The sequence below is a fragment of the Lytechinus pictus genome, chromosome 7, assembly GCF_037042905.1.
Source record: "Lytechinus pictus isolate F3 Inbred chromosome 7, Lp3.0, whole genome shotgun sequence".
In the NCBI taxonomy this organism is placed as follows: Eukaryota; Metazoa; Echinodermata; class Echinoidea; order Temnopleuroida; family Toxopneustidae; genus Lytechinus; species Lytechinus pictus.
In genome coordinates, this window is record NC_087251.1 from 32,318,119 (window position 1) to 32,342,860 (window position 24,742).

Here is a 24,742-nt window from a genome sequence, read left to right on the forward strand (position 1 = left end):
GATGTATATTCATATAAAGTGCTAATGAAGTTTAAACAAATGCATCAACAACCAAATTTTTTTTACTCATTACTTAATGTCTAATCTATATGCATTGTACTTTGAGACTTGATGGTGATGTCGATAGTTGAGGGGAAAATCTTAGAGTGCATATATGCGATACAAACCTGATGAAATCAAGAAAGATAAGAAAAGATGTTGGTTCGTACTTGACCTACCGTCTTGCGGACCCCCACTGTCAACCGTCGGTTCTTCTGGTTGCTCGTCTGAATTGAGTGAGAGAAAGAGTTTAAAGGAAACTATTACAGAAGTACTACAGCCTTGGAGGTTGGAACCTAAGACGAGATATCCCTACGCGTCTTGCACTTGCCCGACACATCATCGCCTGTCTACCACACAGCCGTGGCCCGATAAGAGGAAGTTAGGGGTAATAGCTTCCAGAGGAAGGGGGTAACCGTGCACCCCCTCCATACAGGTGTGTACTCTTAGCGTAACAAGCTGTAGTGGACCAGTGCATACTGGTCTGAAATTTAGGGTGCTTTTTTTTTTTTTTTTTGGCTTTGGGGAACAAGACATCATTTGAGCGTATATTGAAGAAGACATGAAAAGAACAGGTGTTTGTTTGGAAAAGATGTGAATTGAAAAGAAGGAGCGATATATTTGTGGGTAAACTAGTTGAGTAGTATGGTATAAAAGTCCCGACGGAAAAAACAGCCAGCAATCATTAAGAGAAGCAGAGGGGTGTAAATTAGCGGGCAAGCAGACAGACTATGTGATCAGGCAAGGAAAGTACCATTGTGACACAAGAATCAATGCTAGAGTATAAATATATGTTCTTCCAATCAACAATGATAATAAAGGCAGCATTGGAAAATAGAAAAGAAATTGATTCAAGGTAGAATATAATCTAATTTCGATTTACATAAGTGAAATATGAAAACATTGTGTTATCAAAACATTCTCGTGAAAAAGCAAGAAACTTTAGGGGGGAAAGGGAAACAGGAGAATAAGAAAGGAAGAATGATTAAAAAACACCTAAATTTGATTTTCTTGAAAACTTACTTTCATTATCTGATGAGTCAGACCAATGTCCATCGCGAACTGGGAATAGGACTGGTGATAGAAGCAAAATTTAATCATCGTACATTTTAAGAGATTAATATAAAAAATATCTACAAACCCATGCTCGCAGATTTAAATTTATCTTAAATCATGGACAAAAATAAATCCATTAGTTAAGCATCATGGATTCAAATTATTTATTGGTAACCGATTTTAATTTAGTGCATTAAATATCATTTATTCGACGCTACAAGTTTGGGACTTCTCACCATTTCATATAAATTTGCTTTTATTATTATCTTCTCAATAAATTGTAGTTCCCTCAGTCATTGTGTTAATCAGTTATGAGTCTTATTACAATTTTAAAAGCAATTCCACATGCAAACATAATACTGCCATTTCGAAGAAAAAAGCATTGCAATTTTCAAATAGGTTGCTAGTTTATATAATCTACATCAGCAAGCAACATTGGAAATTATTTTGCACTTTTTTTTCTTTAAACATTACGCAAATATTTCACTAAGGTAAAGAAAATGTTAATACACGTTAGTACATAAAATGCACTGAAAGAAACGAAAGTTAGATAATTAGTATTATGAAAACGTTACAATGAAAATAAAGCAAGAAATGTCAAGTTCATGATCAGAATGAATTAGTTTCGAATGTTACGTACTATTATTTTGACATGATGACCATCACATTTACCTATAACCATGGAAATAGAAGTTTACCTCTATGTTATAACTATACACTTCGTGCTATTGGAAGATAGGTATAAGCACTCGTTCGATTGAAATATCTCTTCTTGGGAGAGATGAATAAATACTGATTTAACTGCAGTAAAGTGTCTGTTTCAATAAATAAAAAAATTGAAAAAATATAATAATTATATGCGAGATATAGAGTTTGGAATTTTGACTATCTTACATCAATTACCAGCAGCTTTCTAAAGATTTAATGTCATATTCACAAGAATAAAATGGCATTTTCCATTGTTCCTAATGGCTGCATATATACTTTTTGTTAACAGAAAGGTGTAAAAATATCATGTCTGATGATATATTGGAAGCAAATATAAAATAAGTTTAATCTGTCTCAGAAAATGGCACTTTGTGAAATTTATATGGTGGAGCTGCTAGCATGCCATGTCCACCCCCAAAATGAATAACATTGAAAATATCAATGTCTGTTGTTATTAACATCAACAAGGCGACAGTGCAGACTTCCCTAAACAACAAAACCTTCTGGTACTATTTTGCAGTTTTGATCTTTGCAAATTATGATGAATCATATCATATGATCACCCCACCCCCCCTCTCTCTCTCTTTCGATGTACATGTAGGTAATGCTACAAATATGGTCAAGTTCAATATAAACAAGGGACATTCCTTCCATCTTTCAAACATTTCCATACATCACCGGTATCAAATAGAAGCAATTTTCCAATTAAGACGGCTGCGTGTGCGCCCCAATCTGGAGGTGGTGTTATTGTTAGGAGCTTGTTGTGTCAATGTAGAGGTGTTTGAGTAGCACCCTCAGTCCCTCGTTCTCCCTGCAGGTGACACCTGTGTAATCTACACTGATGGGATCTGAACTGTTTGCCCATCCCCTTTTATGACTCTGGATTACCCTTCAGGGCAACAAAAAGGTGTCATAATCGTTCTTATATTGCCTGATCGTACAACAGCAAACCCTCCGATGACAGACGGACGTATCGTTATCCTCTCTGTAAAACCACTCAAAAACATGTCAGCACGTCTAGCCAGAAATATTAGACCCACTTCTTTGTATAGCTTTGATCTTCTTATACCAGACCACCTTTCCCAACATCGTCAAATATCAACTATCAACCACTTTTCATATCAGAATGCTTAGCTGTTTTGAGTTTGTTTTTTTTTTGCTTAAAAAAATGAAAATAGTGTTTAACAAAATGTACGTGTATCTTCAAGAACATATAATTTGATGAATATATATAATTTCAACTTCTATTCCACTAGAGATATCATACTCTAAGCTTACGAAGGTGCAATAAGGAGGAAAGGTGAGGTATGTGATAAACATATCATTTCCGCAATAAATTATTACAGTACCGTGGGGTCGTTTTTTTACATGACATTATTTTTATTCTTCGCATTATCACAGAGGTGTAAAATATTTTTATTTTTACCACACAAGATGGTGGATGATCATAATTCAACCATTACAACGCGTGAGAACATGAAAATGAAACCAGTATTCTATGCATGTGGCAGGGGCTGTTTTCATTTATGATCCCTCTTCAGTGTGGTAGAAGTTGACATGAAAGACGTGAGTGTTGGGACTGCACGTCTCTCCACCCCGACACGCCCAAATCGAAATAGTACTAACGGCACCACAAGAAACAATCCCACGGAGTTTATTGGACTGTCGTAATTTATTTTGAGGTAAATCATTGGGAGAAATATTATTGGTTAAATTAAAAGTAGAATCTTACTACTAGCTCTTGACGAGTTTACAAGTTACACTAAATATTTCATGGTAGCGTATCAAACATTAACCATTTAAACAAGAAAACACAATTATGCACCCTCTTTTACCATCAAGCAAATAAACCGAACCGAACCGTAATACCATTCGCACAATCTCAAACAACATCCACTTGACATAATAGCATTAGTTATTCATTTTACGAGCCCCCAGACAACAAAACCAACTAAGCACATAATCACCAATGACAAACATAAAACAGATGTTAACCAATGAAATGGAGGGCTATAAAGAGAAGCAAGAGGTAAAGTGCAATTAAAAGAAAATTAAGGTAATGCAGGTGCCATGGAATGGTTTGAAAATAAGGGGGGAATGCCAGGAAAAGCAAAGGTACAGGCCTGTTTCAACACAGCTGTGTGTAGACATTCACTTTCCATTGATAAAATAAGATTTCTTTTTCAATTTTCTCTTGGTAGTCAGATGTATTTCAGATTGAATGTTCCGTTTCAGACAAAACCGACAAACTAATATAAATTTACAATCTCGATTTTCTCAGGTGATTATGTTCACGTATTTTTTTTTTCTCTTTCCCGACTCTTAAATCTCAAACTAAATCGGTTTCCGGCCTGACATTCAAATGAGAAAACCCCAAATCATATGCAAATAAAGATGAAAACGTGTGTCTCATAAAAAATGAGTGGGGTGGGTTCATGTGTTTGTGTGTGAGAGTGGAAAGTGAACAAAAGGCAAAAAACAAAAATCACGACTGTGCCGGTCAAGTACAAGATCACCTCACGATGTGGTATACTCACTATTGTCGACCCCTAAACACAGCGACCACTCCATCTCGGTCAGCCGATCATCAGCATCGAGATCGCAAATCTTAACAAAGTCTTTGGCACAGACCTTTGGCTTGATGATCTTCTTCATGAGTCGGAGCAATGGCTTGAGCTCTTTGCTGTCGAGGTTGGCGTCCTCGTTGGCGTCGAGGGAACCAAACTTCCACTCGATTACCTGTTTCTCCCATTCCAGAGTCGCTCTCGACGACGAGAAGGGGATCGGCGAGATGTCCGCTCGAGGAAGCCTGGCGTATTCTTCCTTGAATATCCTTTTCAGGTTTTTGTTGAATTCTTCGCGTTTGTCTTGTCTGCACCTCGAACCTGAAAACAGTTAAGAGATCTCGATTTCTGTATCGTCTAAAGGCAAACAAAACTGTCTTAAAAGTCTTAATTAATTATCAGCAAGTGTCTTATTGTAGTACTTGACATACCTACTAATACAGTAACACTGTAACCGAATTCAATCAATCGATCAAGACCTGCGATTCTGTGCAATTCAGTTGTAAACTATAATCATTTTAAAGTTAACTTGCGCTTGCATGGTGTCACTTGAAGTATACATTGAGAATGTGTGAATTTGAAGGTCTGGTCGACATGATATACTTCTGATCGGATGAAAATTCATGTTCTCAATTTTAAGATAAATCAAAAGCATGAACGGATTAGCAGAATGATGTAGGAGATGATAATTGAAAACCATATTTACCTCCAGACGATGATGAAGTTCCTTTGAAGGTTGGTGGATTATCGACAATCGGTTCATCTGGAAGGGGGTCAGACAAATCAAGACGAAATTATTTATTTGGGAAAATGAAATATTGACGTACGTACTGGTGCTTAAAATTAACCTAAACTCGCTTCAAATTTTCTAGAGCAATAATACAATATCATTTTCGAAAATACATTAAAATGAGACATTGAGGGAAAAGTTCTAAAATGTTAATATATCCATATATTTCAATCTGCCTTTAAAAAATCAAATATGAATATTTTCTATGGGGATTACCTTGAAAATATTATGGTAGTAGTAGTAGTAGAAGAAGTAGTAGTAGTAGTAGTAGTAGTAGTAGTAGTAGTAGTAGTAGAAGTTGTAGTAGTAGTAGTAGAAGTAGTAGTAGTAGTAGTAGTAGTAGTAATAGTAATGTAGTAATAGTAGTAGTATTAGAAATAATATATGATAGTACTAATGATAATAATAGTAATAATAATGATGATGATGATGATGATGATGATGATGATGATGATGTTGATGGTGGTAGAGTTATAAACTCATAACTCATAACTCCATCATGATGATTATGATAATCTGCAGCAGCATAAGCATCCTTAATATCACAATAATGATGTAGTCATGATTATCAGATTGACAAATATTCAGATGCATAATTATTTGTAAGCCCGAATAAATTTTTCGATTTCTTTTATAACTCAATCATTTCAAGAATGTGGAATCCATGTGGTTTGTCTCTACATTAGATCACATTGAAAGAGAAAATCACATAAAGTTCATCATTTTCATATTTCATAACAAGATAGGGCAATTTTATAACGATAATTGCTCCCCATGGAGCAATACATTCTTGAGCAACCATAATTTACATTCGTTGCCATTACATCGCGAAATGGTTAAAATTTTCAGAAACCGGGGGAAAATGGGAATCATAATTCGGTTTTCACTTTTTCACTTTCCTCGTGAATTGCATGCAAACAAGATAAAACTCGAAGTTCGAAAACAGCCAACTACTCCATGGCGTTTATAGTTATGCATTCGCCGATCGAAATGGGTAAATGACCATATGTCATTTTTTAAATATTAATTCCCAAAAGCTTTACCTTTGTGCCTTAAGTCTCACCATAGACTTCAATTATAGATTTCCCCTCTCCTTTCTCAAGTTCTTAAAGAGCATACATTGTCTAATTCATTTTATCAATGAAAACAAAATTGAGAGAATAATGATCTCGATGACATTAATTACCGTGGCAATATTGCACATCGGAAACTCTCTGAGATTGACTGTTATCTAAAAGTCATTTGGAAGATGGGTGAAAGAAGTTTAAAGTTCCTTGACGAAGAAGTCATGTAAGTGAGTCCGTATGGAACTTGCAATTAAGTTTGAAGTCGGTGACATTAATTGACGATTGAATTGACAACATAACAAAAAACTTCTTGATGGCGGAAACTAAAGTTCTTTGTATTTTCTTGATACATTATAGAACTTATTTGAAAGAAAAATAAAGAGGGGAATAATTGACATTTTAAGTGATTTGAAGATTCCCTCTCGATATAAATTCAGAGAAGTAAATGTCATGAATAAAGGGGGTTTGCAAAATAAGATCTAGTGTTTATAATGATAACTAAATAAGGGGAGGTTTATGTGCATCAAAATCAATTTTTCATGAGATAAGAGTTGATTCGAGAGTGAGGGGTGTGAGGGAGGGGTTATGGTGCCCAATGACCTACCATTCATACCCATGCTCACCCCAATACACCCAAACTTTTGCTCGCATACGTCTTTATGCATTGGGCCCATCCCCCCCCGAAATAGTTTATGATATAATCATAAATTAGTGCATAATAGTTAGCTTCAACTTCTTCATTTCAGAAAAATAGATTTTGTATTAGGAATGCAAAGTGCATATTGGTGACTGCTGACATATTGTACAGATGAATATATAGTTTTTCGTCATAACGAAAAAAATTACGAGTTTCAATAGAATGGTATACAATTATGTAAATGAAGTCTATAGCAGGCTTATGAAAAAGCCAAGCAGCGAACAAATAAAAAGTCGAATGTTTGACATCCAACATTCAAAATTATTTTCAGCATGTTCAGATTTGACAGTCAGCATCCCATCGCGAGAAAATGTATTACTCATTTTAAGGAAAGAAATCTGAACAGCATGACTGAGATAGCATAAATGCTTACTTCAAGTATTGCGTTAACGATTGGTGTCGGAACTAACGGGTTTAATGTTGGGGTCCATGTAATCACGTTAACTTTGGATAACTCAATTGGATTCGGTGTAAACTTAAAGAGTATAGGATTAATGTCAAAGCATGTAGTAGGTCCATGGTCAAAGTAACTGAACGTTCTCCGATAGCCAGATTGATAACAAAATCCACTCAGCTAGCATAGCACTGATAAAATGTCTACTTTTTAAGGACAGCATAACTTCTTGATTATAATAATCGTACACGAATCTTTAAAATATTAATGATTCCTCTTTTAATCACAATCAGGGGCGGCGCCGGGATATTTTACTAACGGAGGGAGCAAGACGATCTAATGCAGACGTCATATATTTCTTAATTGAATTATTAGTTAATCGTCCAAGACCTCTACTTTTTATATACTCTACTTCCTCATTTCTTCCCCTTTTCTTGATTTTAACTACTTTTTTACCTCAATTTCGAAAAATATAAACCCAATTGCTCAATATGTGTCATGCAAATCCTTACGCTTACTTGTTTAAAATCGCAGTTTGGAGATTTTGTTCACCATTGCTGACCTGAAAGAGGGACAACACTGTATGGAAGACGATGGTTCCAAATACCCCCCCCCCCCCCCCATCCGCTGATCAGGGGTTTTTACTCTGCGCAAGCATCAAAAGAACCCATTATCAAGTGTTATAAACCCCTGGTCAGGGATTTGGGGTATTTTGGAACACATTGTGTTCCATAAAACCATACATGAATTACCACAGATGAATCGAAAAAAAAAAGACTTAAGTTACACTTAAATGTCGATGGTGATGAAAGTGTGTTGATAAGAAACAGATATCTCCTAGGGTTTTTGAATTACAGTTGTGTATACTGACATTGCGACACGCGTAAGTGGATCATTTATCATCTTCGGGCTGCATCAATCATATTTAAATGATCCTATACAACGGCAGTACGATCAATCTTGCAATGAAATCCCCCCAACCATAAGATTTTCCTCAAAACATCTTGACACATAAAAACAGAGGTCGAGGAGGGTCACCGTTTATATGAGGAGGAATAAATTACTATAATTATATAATCTAATATGTTCCATAAATTCTTAAGTCTTCAATTTATAAATAAGACAGTATAAAAAAATGTTGAAAACCCAGAAGATCATTTCAGTTCAACATTGTTTGTAAATCTCTCATTAAGAATTTAGAAATAAACCACGTTTAAATTGTAAGAAATTTGAAGGGCTAAATCTCACCCTAAAACAATCCATAACATACTAAGCTGTTCGTAAAGTTTTACGAGTATGATATTCTTTACAAAAATAAACTCTAATGTTCCATGATATTTTAAATGCTGGAATATAATCTTTTCTTACCATTTTTCTTCACAACAGAGGAATGCTATGTCGTTAATTAGAACAATATTTTGCATGAAATCATACACAATATTCTACGAATACACATTGAATTATGGGCGTACAGGCGGGGGCTCTTGCCCCCCCCCCAAAAAAAAAAAATCACGACCAAAAAAAAAACGAGAAAAGGAAAGGGATAAGGGCGAAATATGTAATTATTCACGACCAAGAAAAAAAAAGAGAAAAGGAAAGGGATAAGGGTGAAATATGAATATTATGTCAAAATCTATCACAAACTTGGATTTTTGTAATAAATATAACGAAAATTTTGCTCGGTCGCTTCGCTCGCTCGCAAAGTAAAGTCTTATTAATTGTACACGACACGCCATATCGAGCCCCCTCAAATTTTTTTGGCCCAATTACGCCACTGCATTGAATGTTTGGCGAGTAATCATGCTATTAAAATATTATCATCATTTAGAAGGACGAAACACTGCGATTGAGTTGCTGTATATCATTCCAGCAAAAATAGGCATTGTTTTCGGAAATCAACTTGCATTAACCATGGACCTACTACCGCAGCACGCCAGCGCCCCATCATCACATACCACTGGCGACACGCAAAATTTACGGTTGGGTAAAGCAGACGTTACAGAAACTCTATTTTAGAATTTGACAGTGACCTACTAAACTCCTCCCCATTATTTCTAAAATTTATGTTCATGAAAATACGTGACGACACCCGGCAGATGCTAACTTATCATCCAGACAAAATATGTGTACCTCGCATGCTAGGCATGGTGAGTATGGTTTCTATTTATATCTTAAAGGTATTGTTTGAACCATGTTTTCCATCTAAGTAATTATCAAGGATATTATAATTCTTCTTATCCATTGCTTCGTTAACTGACATATTAAAATATTTATTCTCATTCAGTGATTCAGGGGCGGCATCGGGGTATTTTGATAAGTGGTGTAAAACGACTTACGGATGACGTCAAAGTATATACAAATATTTTTAATAAGATTTAAATTGAATAGATTTTATTTCAACTTTAGCTGGAATATGAATAAGCACCCCAAAATCGTCAAATCATGCGTAAATTCGTTTGTAACTTAAGAACATCTTTTTTTTACCAACCCTAAGTCCGTTTACTATATTACAATTTTTTTTAAAGTTTTCTATTTATTCTACGATCCCGATGGTAAAAGAGATGATATGACTCACCGGCTTGTCTGTTACACGTCGGGTTTCCATCCCTAACCGAGGAACCGGCAATCGGTTTTCCTTCCTCAGTAACACACCAACAATAACCAAAGGACTTATGGCATTGTATCATAGCATAACTACCATCGTCGTTACATTGTGGCACAAACACGGATGTACTGTCAGGTTGCTGGAGATTCTGGGCCCGCTCTAACTGACATTTTGTTAATTCTGAAAGGAGAAAATATGAAGAAAAAAATATAAGGCGTTGCTCTATTTTAAATCTATAACAATAATGTTACTCACAGTGGTAGGTTTTGGGGTTTAGGATGAAATAAACGGAAGTTCCATGATAAAAATACCTCACACGACACAATACCAGATTTCAACTCTGATATCTGATTAATATGTGAAAGATATTAGGAATTATATTCATAATGGTAATCATCCATTAGATCAGACATATCAACCTGTAATCATATTTACTAACATGATTGAATGTTAGCAAGGATCATACTAATCCCTGATCAAACTCAAATAATTTAATAATGCATTTTTTTCTATAGTCAAAGTTCGGTGTCCGTGGACAGTTTTGTCTTGCAAAAGAATATCTCTACTCAAATGAATGTAGAAACTAGAACAAAGTGACCTTCATTTTGAACACGCAGTCTAAGAATAAATTTGCAAACATAAAATATTTTTTTAATAAATCAATTCGTGATGATATTCTGTCCATAACTTTGCAGAAAAAAATGTGAAATATATTTCCACATTCTGAGCATGGCACACATGACGGGGAAACTTCGGATCAGCTGTGTTTGCAAAGGAACAAACAAAGTATCAAGGAAGAAAATACCTTGAGATATCTTCAAATACATTGTTTTGGACAAAAGACTGTCAAGAGAATGTGAACGGTGGTATCACTCAAGTAAACACACAAATAAAAGCTTATGTTGGTCTCGAGCAAGCAGTACCATTTATTTGGTTTGCTTACAATTTCTTCACATTGTAAATTAGCCAACAATGTGAGTGGAAAATACTGAAATAGATATATGCTCTGCGATGACTTGTCGCCAAGCTGTCTATTTTGTTACTCCATAATTAGTTTCATAGGATATTTGTGCAGTGGCTGGTGTATTTTGGAATCATTTGCACACCTGGTATACATACGTTCATCTTCTCAACCTATTCATTCTCTTAAAAAAACCCCAAAAAACAGATACTTTTTTTTTCTAAGTAGATCCCTAAAAATGAAAATATTATCCATGTTAACATGAAATGAATAAATATATATATATATATAATATGGGAGTTGCTGATACCCTGTTTGGCGTTCAACGATTTAATAGAGCAACGTCGATCTGGCTCAATTGGGCAAAATGAATTTTCGGACGATTTTTATTTCAGATTTCTATTTCAAACAATAAAATAAGGATTTTCAATTCATAACTAAACTTAACTTTTCGAGGTATGTGAACATGAAATATGATACAACTTGGCGTCGTTCGATGGGTAAAAATATCTATTATAATCGATTCCCTATATGATTTTCAAACCAATCCCGTGAATTGAGAGGTAAAGAAATTCAAATATATATCAAGCGGTAGTTTAGTTTAATGACACAGAGGATGCAACAATTTAGTAAAATCCATGAGTCTGTTTTTATTTTCTTATTTCAACCCGAAAGTCTACATTTTTATACAAAGGTTGTCGGTTTGGCATTCCAATGTTATGAAAAGAAAAGAAAAATAGACCTTCGCCTTTCTTCTTGCTTACGAATGTTTGACCAATCGTTTATTTCACATGAGTTAAGAAGGCAAAGGCTGTTATTAAAAGTACACAACCAATGAGACACAATACTACTGGTGTCAGCCGCCGAACCCCCCCCCCTATCCCCCTATAGGAAGATCCACTAACCCCTCTTTTGATGCATCCTTATTTAGACAGAAAAATCATAGAACATCCCAGCATGTATACAGCGGGGAAGGAGAAAAAAATCTCAAAATTCATAAAAAGAAGGATAAAAATAAAAAGTCAATAGAGTAATCCTGCTCAAGGCTAACCACTGTGATTCTTATAGGGAAATCAGAACCATATATACATGTATTGTGAATAATTGAGCCATTTGCGCCGTTTCATGCTGAAAATGTATTCAATGGAATAACTTTCGACTTACGACCATGACGAGTGATATAAGTGCAGCAGTATTGAAATGGTTTATTGATATGGGGCCCCAAAGAGTTAGATCACTTGAATTATCTTTTAAAGTGTGAACACCCCCCCCCCTGCGCAGGAGACAACTGTCCATCAACAATGTTTATTTCTCACTTGGTACTGAAGTTAAACAACCAATGATAATCGATTAACTTCATAAAATCACCTTTCAATGTAAGTCGTCATTAAGTTGCCATTCAATGAGTTACAATAATCGCATATCTAGTAACAATAATTCTCAGTCAATCAAACCAAGGAGTTGAAACTTTGTGACTCTGTTGATCAGACCCAATTTCGCTTCGCGACGCAGGACGTATTCAAGAACAGTGTAAGTCTATTGAAAATGCCGGTCAAATGACAATTTACAGTTGGGAGGTCTTTGTCGAAAATTAGTGAACTAGAACAGCAGTTACGTCCTAAGTTCTGAGCTGACGAAAAAAAAACGCATCTATACATGTCGTTTGCCCAGGATCGAGGACTAAACTGCTGTTTTGATTCACCAAATTACGACAAAGACCTCTTGGTTGTTCATTGTCATGGAGGGCATGTGACAATACATATTCTATGTTCTTGAATCCGTCGTGGGTCGTGGAACGAAACTCTCCTCTGGTCGACGGACGAATGGCAACCTGTTACTGATGACAATATAGTATCCAGTTCAAATATTCACTTACCTACTGCACATGGGCCGTTATGTTCTTTTCTCACATTCCAGCCCTGACACCTCGCTTTTTTCACTTCACATTTTGATAAATAAGTTCTCCCATCGGTACCACAGAACGGCTTCGGTCTCTGATTCGAGCAATCCACATTGCATTCTGGGTTCTGTGTTTGGGTGGCTTCCGGGTTGAGTTGAAACTGAAAGAGCAAGAGAGACAAACCGGGATACAGAATTGAGATAAAAATGGCATGAAGCGATTGGGTTTGGAATATATCGTCACCCCCATTCCACAATGTTCAATTTTGTTGGATATTCTTAAACTTAATGAATATGTAGTGCTATATCATATAGACAAGGTGTAGATATTGATTTTGCAAGAAATAACGAATATTGTTATTTCAAAAAATAGCTTTCGTGGAAGGGGTACGCCCTATAATCATATCTTAATCCATCATTTAACGAACGTTGAAACCGTTTCGACAATTCCACCACGTACCACTCAATCAACACTATGTCGTGATCTGTAAATTTCAAACCATATTTTGGTAAGGGATGACGACGAAGTATGAAGGTTCATGTTGGCATTCGGGTTAGCCTCTCCTCGGTGCTTTTCCTTTCTCATTTATCCAAGGTCAAATAATCGGAGTTTGCAGGTATAATCCCCAAATGAAAGAAAACTGTTATTGCAATATAAACAAATCATACATTTTCAGACGAATCACTAGAAACATTAATGTGTGTACATATCTATCCTGACATACATCCTCATAGTAAAATATTTTAATAAGTCTCAAAAAATTGATTATGAGTACAGATCTACGTCGCGGTGGCCATGGGATATATACCAAGGCGTAGAAAGCATGGTCGTTAGGAAATGGGCGGATGGGCTCGATGGAGCATAGGGGCTAGAACTGGTTGATTCGGGTTTTCAAACTAGAACAAGAAGATAATACCTCGACTCGTTCCCTATCAAAGCCACGATTGACCTTTCGTAACTGATCACAATTTTTTTTCGAACCATTCAATTTTTTTTCTAAGATCAATACGATCGCCACGACTGATATGATACGATCTGATAAGATCACTACGATTAAGTACGACGTTTGGATCGTGGCGCAAATGGTGGCAGTGGGAACTAGGTATTATCAAGGTACATGCAAAATGTTGTTGGTATATAACATATATATATATGAACATTTATCATTCGAGAGAATAAAAAAGGGGTTGGAGCTCCAGTACCCCCATTCTTTTCTAGACTCGCGACTGACTAGGCCAGTCGGCTGATATTGGGGGCTCCCGCAGTGCAGCGGCTCGACACAGGGGCAGACACAGGCCATCCCCACTACCCGGACCCAATTACTGCTAGAATATGATAATTGATATAGTGTAACTGTACTTTCTTGAACTTGGCATTCAAGGGCTAACAGTCACTCTCAAGACCATAGAAGTTAGAATTCAAAATAACTTAACATATATTATACTGCACTATCTCAACTCGTCAACACACTGAATTGTCTATGGAGAATGTTAAATCCATTGGAATGATTGACCATGATTCCAAAATTTAAAATGCATATCAACAATACAACCGCAGTAAATATCCTTATAATTAAGACATAGAAACAACATCTTGAAAGATTTGCAAAGAAGTGCCAAGAACAAACACATCCTTATGCCGACCAACGAAATGTATCGACAAACCATGGAGCTAAGCAGGGGCCGCGGAACGGTTTTCAAAGTGGGGGACTGAGCCAAAAGTGGGGGGGCTGACCATGCTAAAAATCACAATCATATGGTCATTTTTACGTTTTTGTACACGGTTTTGGAAAAAAGTGGGGGGGGGGCTGAAGCGCCCCCAGCCCCCCCCCCCCCGGTTCCGCGGCCCCTGCTAAGTTATCACAATCAGAAAGACGAAGCATGAATCACATCACAGAATGAAACTTTATGTGGTCTTTATATCATGTAGGCCTATATTACCAAAGCGTTTTCAGTTATAGCCATAGTCATGCTGGAAGTTGACAACATACCACATAACCAAGTAGTGATGCCACTGCCAGTTTCGAAGGTGTTAACACACACTTTCTCCCATTCTTTTCCATCTCATGCTACTCCGTCATCAAAATACAAGGAATGGACTGGATCATATTCAAAGTTTACTTCCTTTTTATTCCATATTTTCATCACCATTATTTCTCATAACGCACGTGTGTAACCGCAATCAGTAGCCGAAAGACAAATGGCATGTCAACAACAAGTGCTTCCAAGGTCTGGTGGGTATTGGATTGTAAATGGGTCGCTTTTCTCTGGAAAACGACATTGATTGGTGTATCCTACCAAGAAGTACAAGCCATTAATTCATAGTGGATAACACTATTACATTAATTTCATGTTTTGGGACGTATTTTGACCGATTCGGTTATTCTTGGTGGTGAGACCACGAAGGTCACAACGTGGCTTTCTACATATGGGACTGAGAAAATGCCCTCATTGTGCTATATATGTCACTCGGCATCAGCGAGATGGTAGGACACGCGGCCACCCTGACGAAACTACGGGGAATGGTTGGGCAAACCTGTGACTAAAATAAAGCCTGTTTCATGTAATAACCATGATCATTGCCATTTACCAAAAATATCATTAAAAATATTATGATGTCAACTGATCAACGATGCAGACCATTCTAGCTTCTTACCTTAGGCCATATGTCATAGGCCTACAGCGTCTAACGATATCAAGGATACTGCAAAATACAAATTCACACTTTTTGCTGATCACCATGAAGAATTCAACTTTTTAATTTATATGAATAATAATTTGTTTTATTAACAAAAGGCGATTATTGATATTATAAGAAGAAATGGGATTAAGAAGAAAACGACTCGTGGCATAAATATTCACATTTGAATATACATGTAAACAGAATAAACAATTGGATAGGTGTGACAATCTCTTTCACGATTTAGCCAACATTATGCCCGACGTATTTAGGTATGGCAAGCCATTTCAACAGTTCGTCATATTTCTTGATATTAAGAACTCGATATCTCCATATCAAGAAAAATGAGTAAGTACGGCTTGCCATACGTACGGGTGTGATAGGCTGAAAACCCTTTCACTCAGGGACACGAACAATCGAAGAATCTTGAATGTTGAAGAAATAATGCTTTCGTAAATGTATTTCATATTCCAAAGACATGTTCTGAAAAAACATTCTATCACTATCAGTAATAATATATACATTTTTAGACATCGCGTTTCCCCGCGTGCACATCATAATTGCAATTTACAATGACAATTGCAGTTGAAATGACGGTTTCTATTGTGTTTTTATGCCCTTCTCATTATCGCCCACCCTCTCTATTGAGACGTTTCATTTATGGTTCATTATTGCGCTCAAATCAAGGCGGCTGTCTTTCTTGAGCAGCCAGGCAGAAAATTGTGACATTGTTCCGACCTGTCTAGGACATGAATGGTTAAAATATTATTGATGGAACGGTTGTTACCATATGTGTTGGGAAGGGGTATGGTAATGCGTGAGGGGTAGGCTCAGTAGGTTTCGAGAAAAATGATACTATATAGATCTACACAAGATGATATCATAATGATTATGGAGTCTCGTTGAGTCACATTGACTGTGTAGACGTCAAATGACCAATTGTATCCAATAACTTAACCAAGCCCGGGGCCCCGTCTTACACAGAGTTGCGATTGATCAGATCAACCGCAATTATGGAAAGCCAGTAACGTCAAGATGTATGTTTGTTTTGTTCTATATATTTTCTAGGTATGATGTATATTCATAAATTCATTATTATTATTATTATTATTATTTTAATTCAGTGAGATTGTCTTTGTTTGCAAAGGACATCGTACAAACTTCCTGTAGAAAAACTATGACTTGATGGATTTCCATATAGTTGGGGTTGCTCGGATCAATCACAACTCTTTGTAAGATGGGGCCCATGTAGATGTGGAGAATAGGTTTGGTTGGTATCACTGCGAAAGGACACTCAAATGCTTGAAAATTTACCCTTTAGAGAGCTTCCTTTTTTCAGATAACTTATAAGGCGTAAATGTAGTCTACTAACACGTAAAAATTATAAGGTAGCAGAGAAAGATGACATGGCGTAAACATAATGTCGTCTGGCCAAGGAAGGGGGGGGGGTGGGGTAGGGGCGTGGTACCTTTTGGGGGGCATCGAAATGTAACGGCCCCTGCTAGTTAAGCAATACATAAGGAACTACCACGTTTCGAATCTGTATAAGAAATCTGTGGAATTTTCGCAAATGTTATACGGGTTTGGGCTTGTGTCAGCGCTTCGAAAGTTCATTAAATGTCGTGACGACATTTAGAATGGGAGTCGGAAATTTGCCTCAGAAATGTTTCTATGAAGACATACCACCCATGACGAAGGCTCAAGTTCATCACTAGCTGCTTCCTTCACACTGTCTGATGTTTGTCTGAGAAGGGGGTGTAACACATTTCTCTGCGTGGCAGATCGGGTAAGAACATTTTTTGACAGTCTCGGGTGTTAGTTTGACAAGTTTATTCCTGGTTTGATTGTGGTTTGTTCAGTTCGCTCTTCTTGAAAAACCTAAAAATTGAATGTCGTTACTTTCGACGATTGAAATTTAATTGAGACAGTTACGGACCTCAGGCAACATTGTGTGTGACTGATAACTCAGCTTCAGAGAGTCCACCGGAGTGGATGAAAGCTCGCCATAAATATTGTTAAGGTTGGTAATAGTTAATAATCGATCATCCCCAACCTATGAAAGTGTTCTGTATCAAAATGTAATTCCATTTCATCTGAAAATGACATTCACCCTCAGAAGTAATGAGACGTTTGAATGTATACACTGCAAAGATACATCCTATGCATGTATGTGGCCTTGTGTTCTGCGAATTGTTCTTCAAACATCCTTGCCTGGACGTCTGTTCCGACGAGCCCGAGAGTCCGACAGAGGAGGAGACAGCTCGCTCGTCGAGAACTTGTTCATAAAATATAAATGGTAAGACTGTTATTCAGGCCAGTCAATTGGCGACTGTCTTCGTTTTCATTCTCGTCCTAATTATATCAAACTTATTTAATTACACAATTACTTAATGTACGAGCGAATCGATAGCAAATATGCCCAATTAGTGTATTTGTGGAATGATGTTAGTAATGTATTGGCCTAATTGTAGTCAAATGCGGTTTATTAATAGAAGATAACGTATTCCCCGAAAGAAAACATTTCTAACCTGTATTTAAAAAACAGCGAAGGTCAATCAACTGAATTCATCAATATGTTATCGTCCATCACATATCCTAGGCACATATCATTGTATGTGAACATGATAAAACAGGAAGTGGCAGTCTTGCGTTGCGGCTACGAGATCTCACAAACAGTCCAATCGATGGTGATATTCATTGATGACATTCGAATGTAATGTTGTCATTATCTTACAGACTATGAGACAAGGCTATCCCAGTCATTTATATTATTTACATTTCATTGTCAAAGTGGCGACGGGAGAGGGGTAAAATGAAGAGCATTCGTCTTTGTCTTTGACCTAGAAAATGCGATGGAATATTTCCGGTATTAAGCTGGCGAGATAGTTCAGATAACTAAACGTCAATTTTCCTTACGATCATGCTCCTAACGAGATGGCGTATCCTCTATTAGTAAGACTGGCATGGAATTACGTGGAATTTTAAACTGCGTTTTTAGTTCAACAGTACATTGAAGAATCGCAAGTCTGTATTTTGTCTAGAGAAATTGTTGATCAGTATTTTGTTTCACATAGCCCGCCCTCTTCGAATTTCGTGCCCCCACCCACAACTTCTTTTCCCTATCTCTCACACCTTCTATCTGCTCCTGTCTCTATGTCCCTGTCTGTATCGGCCTCTCACAAATTTATTGCCCCCTGCTCTCTCTCGATTCTCTTCTCTACCCCATCTCCGTATTGTTATTAATAGTATGTGTATACAGAAGTGTAAAACCCCTATTTATAAAGTCATTTGTCTGTTTAGCAAAAGATATGTCTAACTCCCGAATATGACTCATCGCTTCTTTCTCCGTCACCCCTCTCCCCTCTCTAGAGGTTTGTTACCCCTGACTCCCTTCGAATGGGTTATGACGGTCCCCGTGTCTGACTCCACCCAGCTCCTCGTATGATTCCTTTCTAATAATGTTCTTGGTGGTGATGAATGATTTCCATGTCAACCTTTGGTCACAGGTGAGCGAGAGAGGCAGAACCATGAGATTCCCTCGGAGAGTCAGTGGAGGAGCTAAACAGCGAATATAGGTTCTCCCTCTCACGTCCCTGGTTCAACCAAGGATCTGTTCGAAACTCGAAATTGTTCCAAACCACATACAGCATATACGTCCTCACTCTAAACATGCTAAAGAGAAAATTGCATGTTCCTATTGGAAAGTTCGCCTTGGCAAAAAGGTTTATTTTATAAATTCCAGGTGAGGATGAGGAAAATCCATCATAGTTTAAGAAAATTATTCGATTTTTTTTTGATTTGTGACTCCATATGCGAGCAGCTGAGATGCATAATGGCTCACTTGGTATATCGGTGGTCGCACTCTCGGATTAGCCTAGGTTCAAATCCAAGTCAATCTACGGGTGCAATTTGAACCAGGTTCCGAGAGGACATCACTCGCTGGTCCTCTGGAGACGACGATAAACCCATTGTTGTCTGGTACTTTTTTTTTCCTCTAGAAATCGGGTGTCGTTGTAATAAGTTATTATCACCCTCTCATCAAACAACGTTTGACTATTCGATGAAAAGCTAGACATGTTAAAAAAGACGTTCGATAGCGGTGTTTCTTTGGGGTTTTAATATCGAAACTCACTCCTAAAAAAATATTCATAATAATTTAGCGATTACGGATGATGACATCACTCCAACGTCAATTCGACCTAATATAGAGAAAATATGATATAGCTTTGAGTACACATAACCAATAAGAAGTAGGCCTATATAGATCCATGGATAGATTGGGTACTACTATTTATGTTTATTTTAGTGTGGGGGCTTCAAGTATACATGATTATTATGCACTGGTAATACAAAAAAAAAATGTTTTTTCGTTCATAGATTGGAAGGTCCCTTTAAAGCCACATGTATGACTGATATGTTTTTATCCTCATTCTAACATATTATTAACACCAATTTTTATTGTTCGGAATTGCTTTGTCACCCCCTTTATTATTACTTGAAATGATTTGCATAGAAAATTGTATTTTTGTATTCTTTAGCAACATTGCTTCGCCGCCGTTCACTTTAAGTTCATAGTGATTTATACAAATTGGTGTCGTTTTGGGGTTCTTTACCAATTTGTATGTACACCTGGGTGTGTGGATTTATTGTACTTGTGAGATAACATCTCTAAGATTGGATACGATCAGATGCTAATCGCTACTGATATCTGAGATAACTTTGTATTCTTTTCAACAAAAAATGAGTGTAATCTTTCTGGGAGGCGTGCATCATTTCCAGTTGATGCGCAAGTTTGAATTGGTATTGTGTTAATGATTTCCATTACCAGTGCTTTTACCTTGGGGGCATAGATGCTACGGGATTAGAATGGACAAGTTTCCCTCAGGAACATACCTTAAACTGTCATTAGGGGGACAATCAAAACCATTTTGAACAATACCTTTCAATTTCACAGTTCACCGATCATGCCGCTAAATAAGTGTATATGAAATAAAAGGTATAAAAAAGTGCAGTTACAGGTTGAAGTATGTTCCCCCGTAAAAATCAACCCAAAAGTTTTCATATTTCACCTGTTCTCAAACGATTAGTCTGGGATTAAGACCCACTATCATTGTTTACTTCTTGAGCCTCAGAACTGATATATTATCGAAATAGATATCATGAATATTCACTTAAAAATATTTAAGTGTAGGGAAGAGCTGTAAAGCCGAATTTAACTCTTGTATAGACAGAAGATCATTCGTCTCTGAAAAACAAGTGATTTTATTTTCAGTCATCAATTTAAAGGCTTGTTATAGTGACTGAATGAAACATATGTACAGAATAAAAAATCATAACATTATTAATATTTAGACTAAATCATAAACGATAGAAACGTGATTTACAAGATTGAAAACACAACCACCGTTATGGAATTACAGCTGATGTCTCAGTAGAGAGAACTGACAAATAAAACTGTGTTTTTCGTATCGTTCTCAGTAAATTTAAGAATGGGTCAGATATTTTAATCAGATGAAATATTGTGATCTTCTAACAACAAAACTATTCATACTTTCTTATCTGTCTGGCGGTTTGATATTGGGGGTGATTCGCCGGGTCTGGTGTATGACGTGGAGACCTACAAACTGATTTCTCTAACTGCTCAGATCCAGCCTAAATCGTAATTGTTAACCTTTTCTTTTGATACATTCAGATAAATACTCTTAAAACGCCCGAGGGCGTGATTAGCGCCACTGAAATAACTTATATTAAATCGTTCAGAACAGTTGGCTGCGCTAACAAAAAGCCCCGAAACAACTGTTACACTTTGAGAACACTGGTGTGTAATACCTCCTTGAATTTACTGAAAAGACTCGCTTCATAGCGAAGCCATTCAAGCCAGATTACCATCCAATCCATGTGTTAAGTTAACACTGTAGGTTAAGTGAGTGTTAAAACACGCCTCTTTAACACATAAGGAAGCCTTACCACGGCAAAAGAGATATATCCATGCTTTATGAATGAAAAGGAGGTAGGATGGGAAAATGAAGAACCGGTCTATAAAAAGAAGAATGAGAGGCTTATGGAAATTGAGAGTACTGCCGAGCCATTGTCCCCGCACCTGATAGTCAAGAAGAAGATAATAATGAAAGTATTTTTGGTTGCCACTGGTTATCTGAGAAGAAACGTTTCTTACGTCATCACATCATTTCATCAGATTATTTCTCACATGGTGGAACAAGGGAAGAAGTGTACTTCCTATACCGTGTCCTTCAAATGCTGAACAATTTTCAGATTAACATTTGAGAACATCTATATTATCTTTATCTCTTCTTTAGAGCATTTTAAGTAGCAATACTTAACGTATCCTTTATAACAGGTGGGTCGCTGGTACAAAGTAATCCTCAGTTAATGTGAAGCCACATCATTTTTACCAAAATGTGGCCATTAAAGATTTAACGCAGAATGTTCTGCATTGAATGCAATTACCTGACACTGGGGTCATTATGTTATCCAATCAAAACGACATTTGAAAATGACATAACGAAACTTCATGGCAATTTTCCTATTATAAGCATAAAATTGAGAAAATATAAGTGAATCTTGTATTTCTGGTAGGACTGATGCAAGGGATCCTGGTTCATTCGGCGTCGCGTTTAAAAGGTCTGAAGGGATGGTATTTGACATAATGATAGATTATGCCTAAACATTTCGCTGATCAATAACATTTCTAAATAGGTTCATTATTGCATAATGAAATAATCGCTAGAGATTATCAATAACATTGTTTGGAAGTTAATTCCTAATTAACTACACCCTCCCACATAATATTTAATCCATCATCTCATTAATCTCATACCAAGAAGCCTCGATACATGGAAGAATCGTTGTATGGAGTCTATTAGAATGGTCTGTTTACAACAGATTAACATTACACAAAGCCTAAAGAAATTAATCTGTAATCAACTCCAAATACAAGACTAGCTAGATCTTAATCTCAGCCTTCAAATATCTTTTGTTGCTTCATTAAGCCCTTCATAATAAAACAGATTACAATATATTCGATGATTAGTTCAACCTGGAAAATCGTTTTCAGGTTTTAACAAGATTATAATTATCACCGGGTTGATCACTTTTTTCTTTTTCAGAAAATGGGGTTTAGGGGACTTTTGTCTCGGGCTATCAAATGGCTTTGATTTGCGCATACCGCATTCTTGGTTTTTAGCACGCAATCAAAATGCAGTTGAGCTTCCCATCCTCTCTATGTACGTTTCTGACTGTGGATAATTTCATAACTTTTTGGATTGTACGAAAAATTCTCAGGCTGGTATAGCAGGAAAAGTTATCATTTTCCAGAAATAAGAAAGCATTACACGATTCAAGAAGTCGGTTTGAATTCAGAATGGAGACATGTATAACACTATTAGACGATGAGAAAGAGACATAGTGCATTCTTCCTTCGAGTGTCCTTACATTGTCCTATATCATTGCTCAACCATCCGAGATCTGCGAAATGACCATTCATTCATTCTATTTTCAATGGTAATTCAAATAAAACCAAAATGCAGTTATCGAATGTATTGGCACATCCCAGCTTATCCTCTCCAACAACACACCTGTTATTTGGCTACTCGCTGAAAGTATAAGCAAGCTGGATTCCCGCTTTCTGAAGATTCTAGCTTTTTCCTCACTCCCATTCCTTGTTCTTTTCTCAAAGAAGAAACCATGAAGGAGAGGCTTGAAGTCATTGTTGATGGACAATAGTTTGTGATGACGATATCGACCTAAGTGATGGGCTTATATTGATCCGTGTTTGAAGAGTTAATAATGAGGATAATACCATCTCTTTTGTTCAGGCTTACTGATTAGGGTGAGCTTAATCACACCAATTAACGAGTCTCAATTTTTGAAGCTACGAACCAAGCTGTACAGTGCCCAAGCATTCACTTCGATTATTGAAAAAAAAGGGAAGAATAAACAAACAACGCTGTCGTATTCTCTAATTTTCTAGTGTTTTTTTTTAAAGCGTAAGTCGTCAAAGTTTGAATTTTTCCTTAACTCGTTATCCTTAAATCTCCAAAGGAGTCAATTATTGAAATGGGATATTTTTTAAAATCTAAATTAAATAAACTAGGTTAGGTTCATTGACAGCAACTAAGAAACAAATTTCGAAAGACATATTTACAACAAAAAAAACATGAATGTTAACAAAATTTATCAAACGATTATTATCTGAGGATTGTAGACTTACCCTTGTGGCTAATGAGAGACTGGCATCTGAAAGCATTAATAATATGGCGAGAAGGGCGACAGCAATGGCACGAGAATTTTGCCTCAGTTTATGTTCCAAGAAGTAAGAATCTATTGCTGCCATCTCTGTTTCTGGCTGTTTTTAATGCGAAACGAAAAGTATCCTTGAAATCGCTTGATATTTAAGTTGAAAAAAAAAATGTGATGAGAGGAAAATACAGCGGCTGCAGCAATCAAGGTATGCCGGGCTCCCTCCGTCAGAGTTCTCCGATGAGCACCAGGGGCCGTCGAGCTGTTTCGCTCGCCCGCTTCATTAATGCCTGTTTTAAGTGTACCAATACTTTCGCCTTTCGAAGAGTTCAGAAATTTGGGCGATGACAACTCTTTCCGTCCCGCTTAAATGAATGTTTCCGAGTATATTTCCTCACAAAAAGATCATGTTGACAAACTGAAAATTCCAGAACATTAACGTTTAGTCTCGCCTTCTGATCTGATTGAGTAGGTTTTGAGAGTGTTTATGATCAAGAAGAGCGTGCAGGGCGCTGTGGTTTCACCGTGAACAAGCTGTCGTCTGCTGATGTTCCACTTCGTTCTCTGCTAGCTGTAGCATTCTGATGCGTGCGTGTTGACGTACGTACGCGGCGAAAGGCACTGCGGATTTCTTTCTGCTATTAGCTGATTGGCTAAACACTTGTCTTTAGAAATCACATTTCCTTGGAACTGAGAACTCGTCTTAAATGAAGTTGTACAAAACACTTCTTCTTTAAAATCCTTCGAATAAATGAATGTTATATGAGTTGAACAAGTTAATCACTTTTTGGTAGTTTGGCCGCGATATCCTTCTCTCTCTCATTAATTTCTTCCCTTTTATATATAATATATTCAAGCACCAATAGGTACCACTTTCATGCAAATATTAATTCTCCTTGTTCATATAACATGTATGTTCTCCTCGCTGGCAGAGAAACCTCTCTCAGTTGGACGTTCACTCGCTTAAACATAAACAGACCCATTCTCACGCACTTAATTGGTGTCATGAAAAACCACAACCAG

At 36.8% G+C, this 24,742-nt stretch overlaps 1 protein-coding gene across 1 annotated transcript in view; it reads right to left on the minus strand.

The window, feature by feature from the left end:
• The window catches only part of LOC129265269 (SPARC-related modular calcium-binding protein 1-like), a 42,382-nt gene extending 18,569 nt beyond the window's left edge, over window positions 1–23,813 (minus strand). The window contains exons 1-7 of the mRNA XM_054903276.2: window positions 23,691–23,813; window positions 12,758–12,941; window positions 9,891–10,100; window positions 5,074–5,130; window positions 4,341–4,688; window positions 1,063–1,113; window positions 219–266 (exon numbers count right to left, since the gene is read on the minus strand). Coding sequence (XP_054759251.1) covers window positions 219–266; window positions 1,063–1,113; window positions 4,341–4,688; window positions 5,074–5,130; window positions 9,891–10,100; window positions 12,758–12,941; window positions 23,691–23,813 — 1,021 coding nt within the window. The remainder of the gene's footprint in view (window positions 1–218; window positions 267–1,062; window positions 1,114–4,340; window positions 4,689–5,073; window positions 5,131–9,890; window positions 10,101–12,757; window positions 12,942–23,690) is intronic.
• Between the last annotated feature and the right edge of the window lie 929 nt (window positions 23,814–24,742).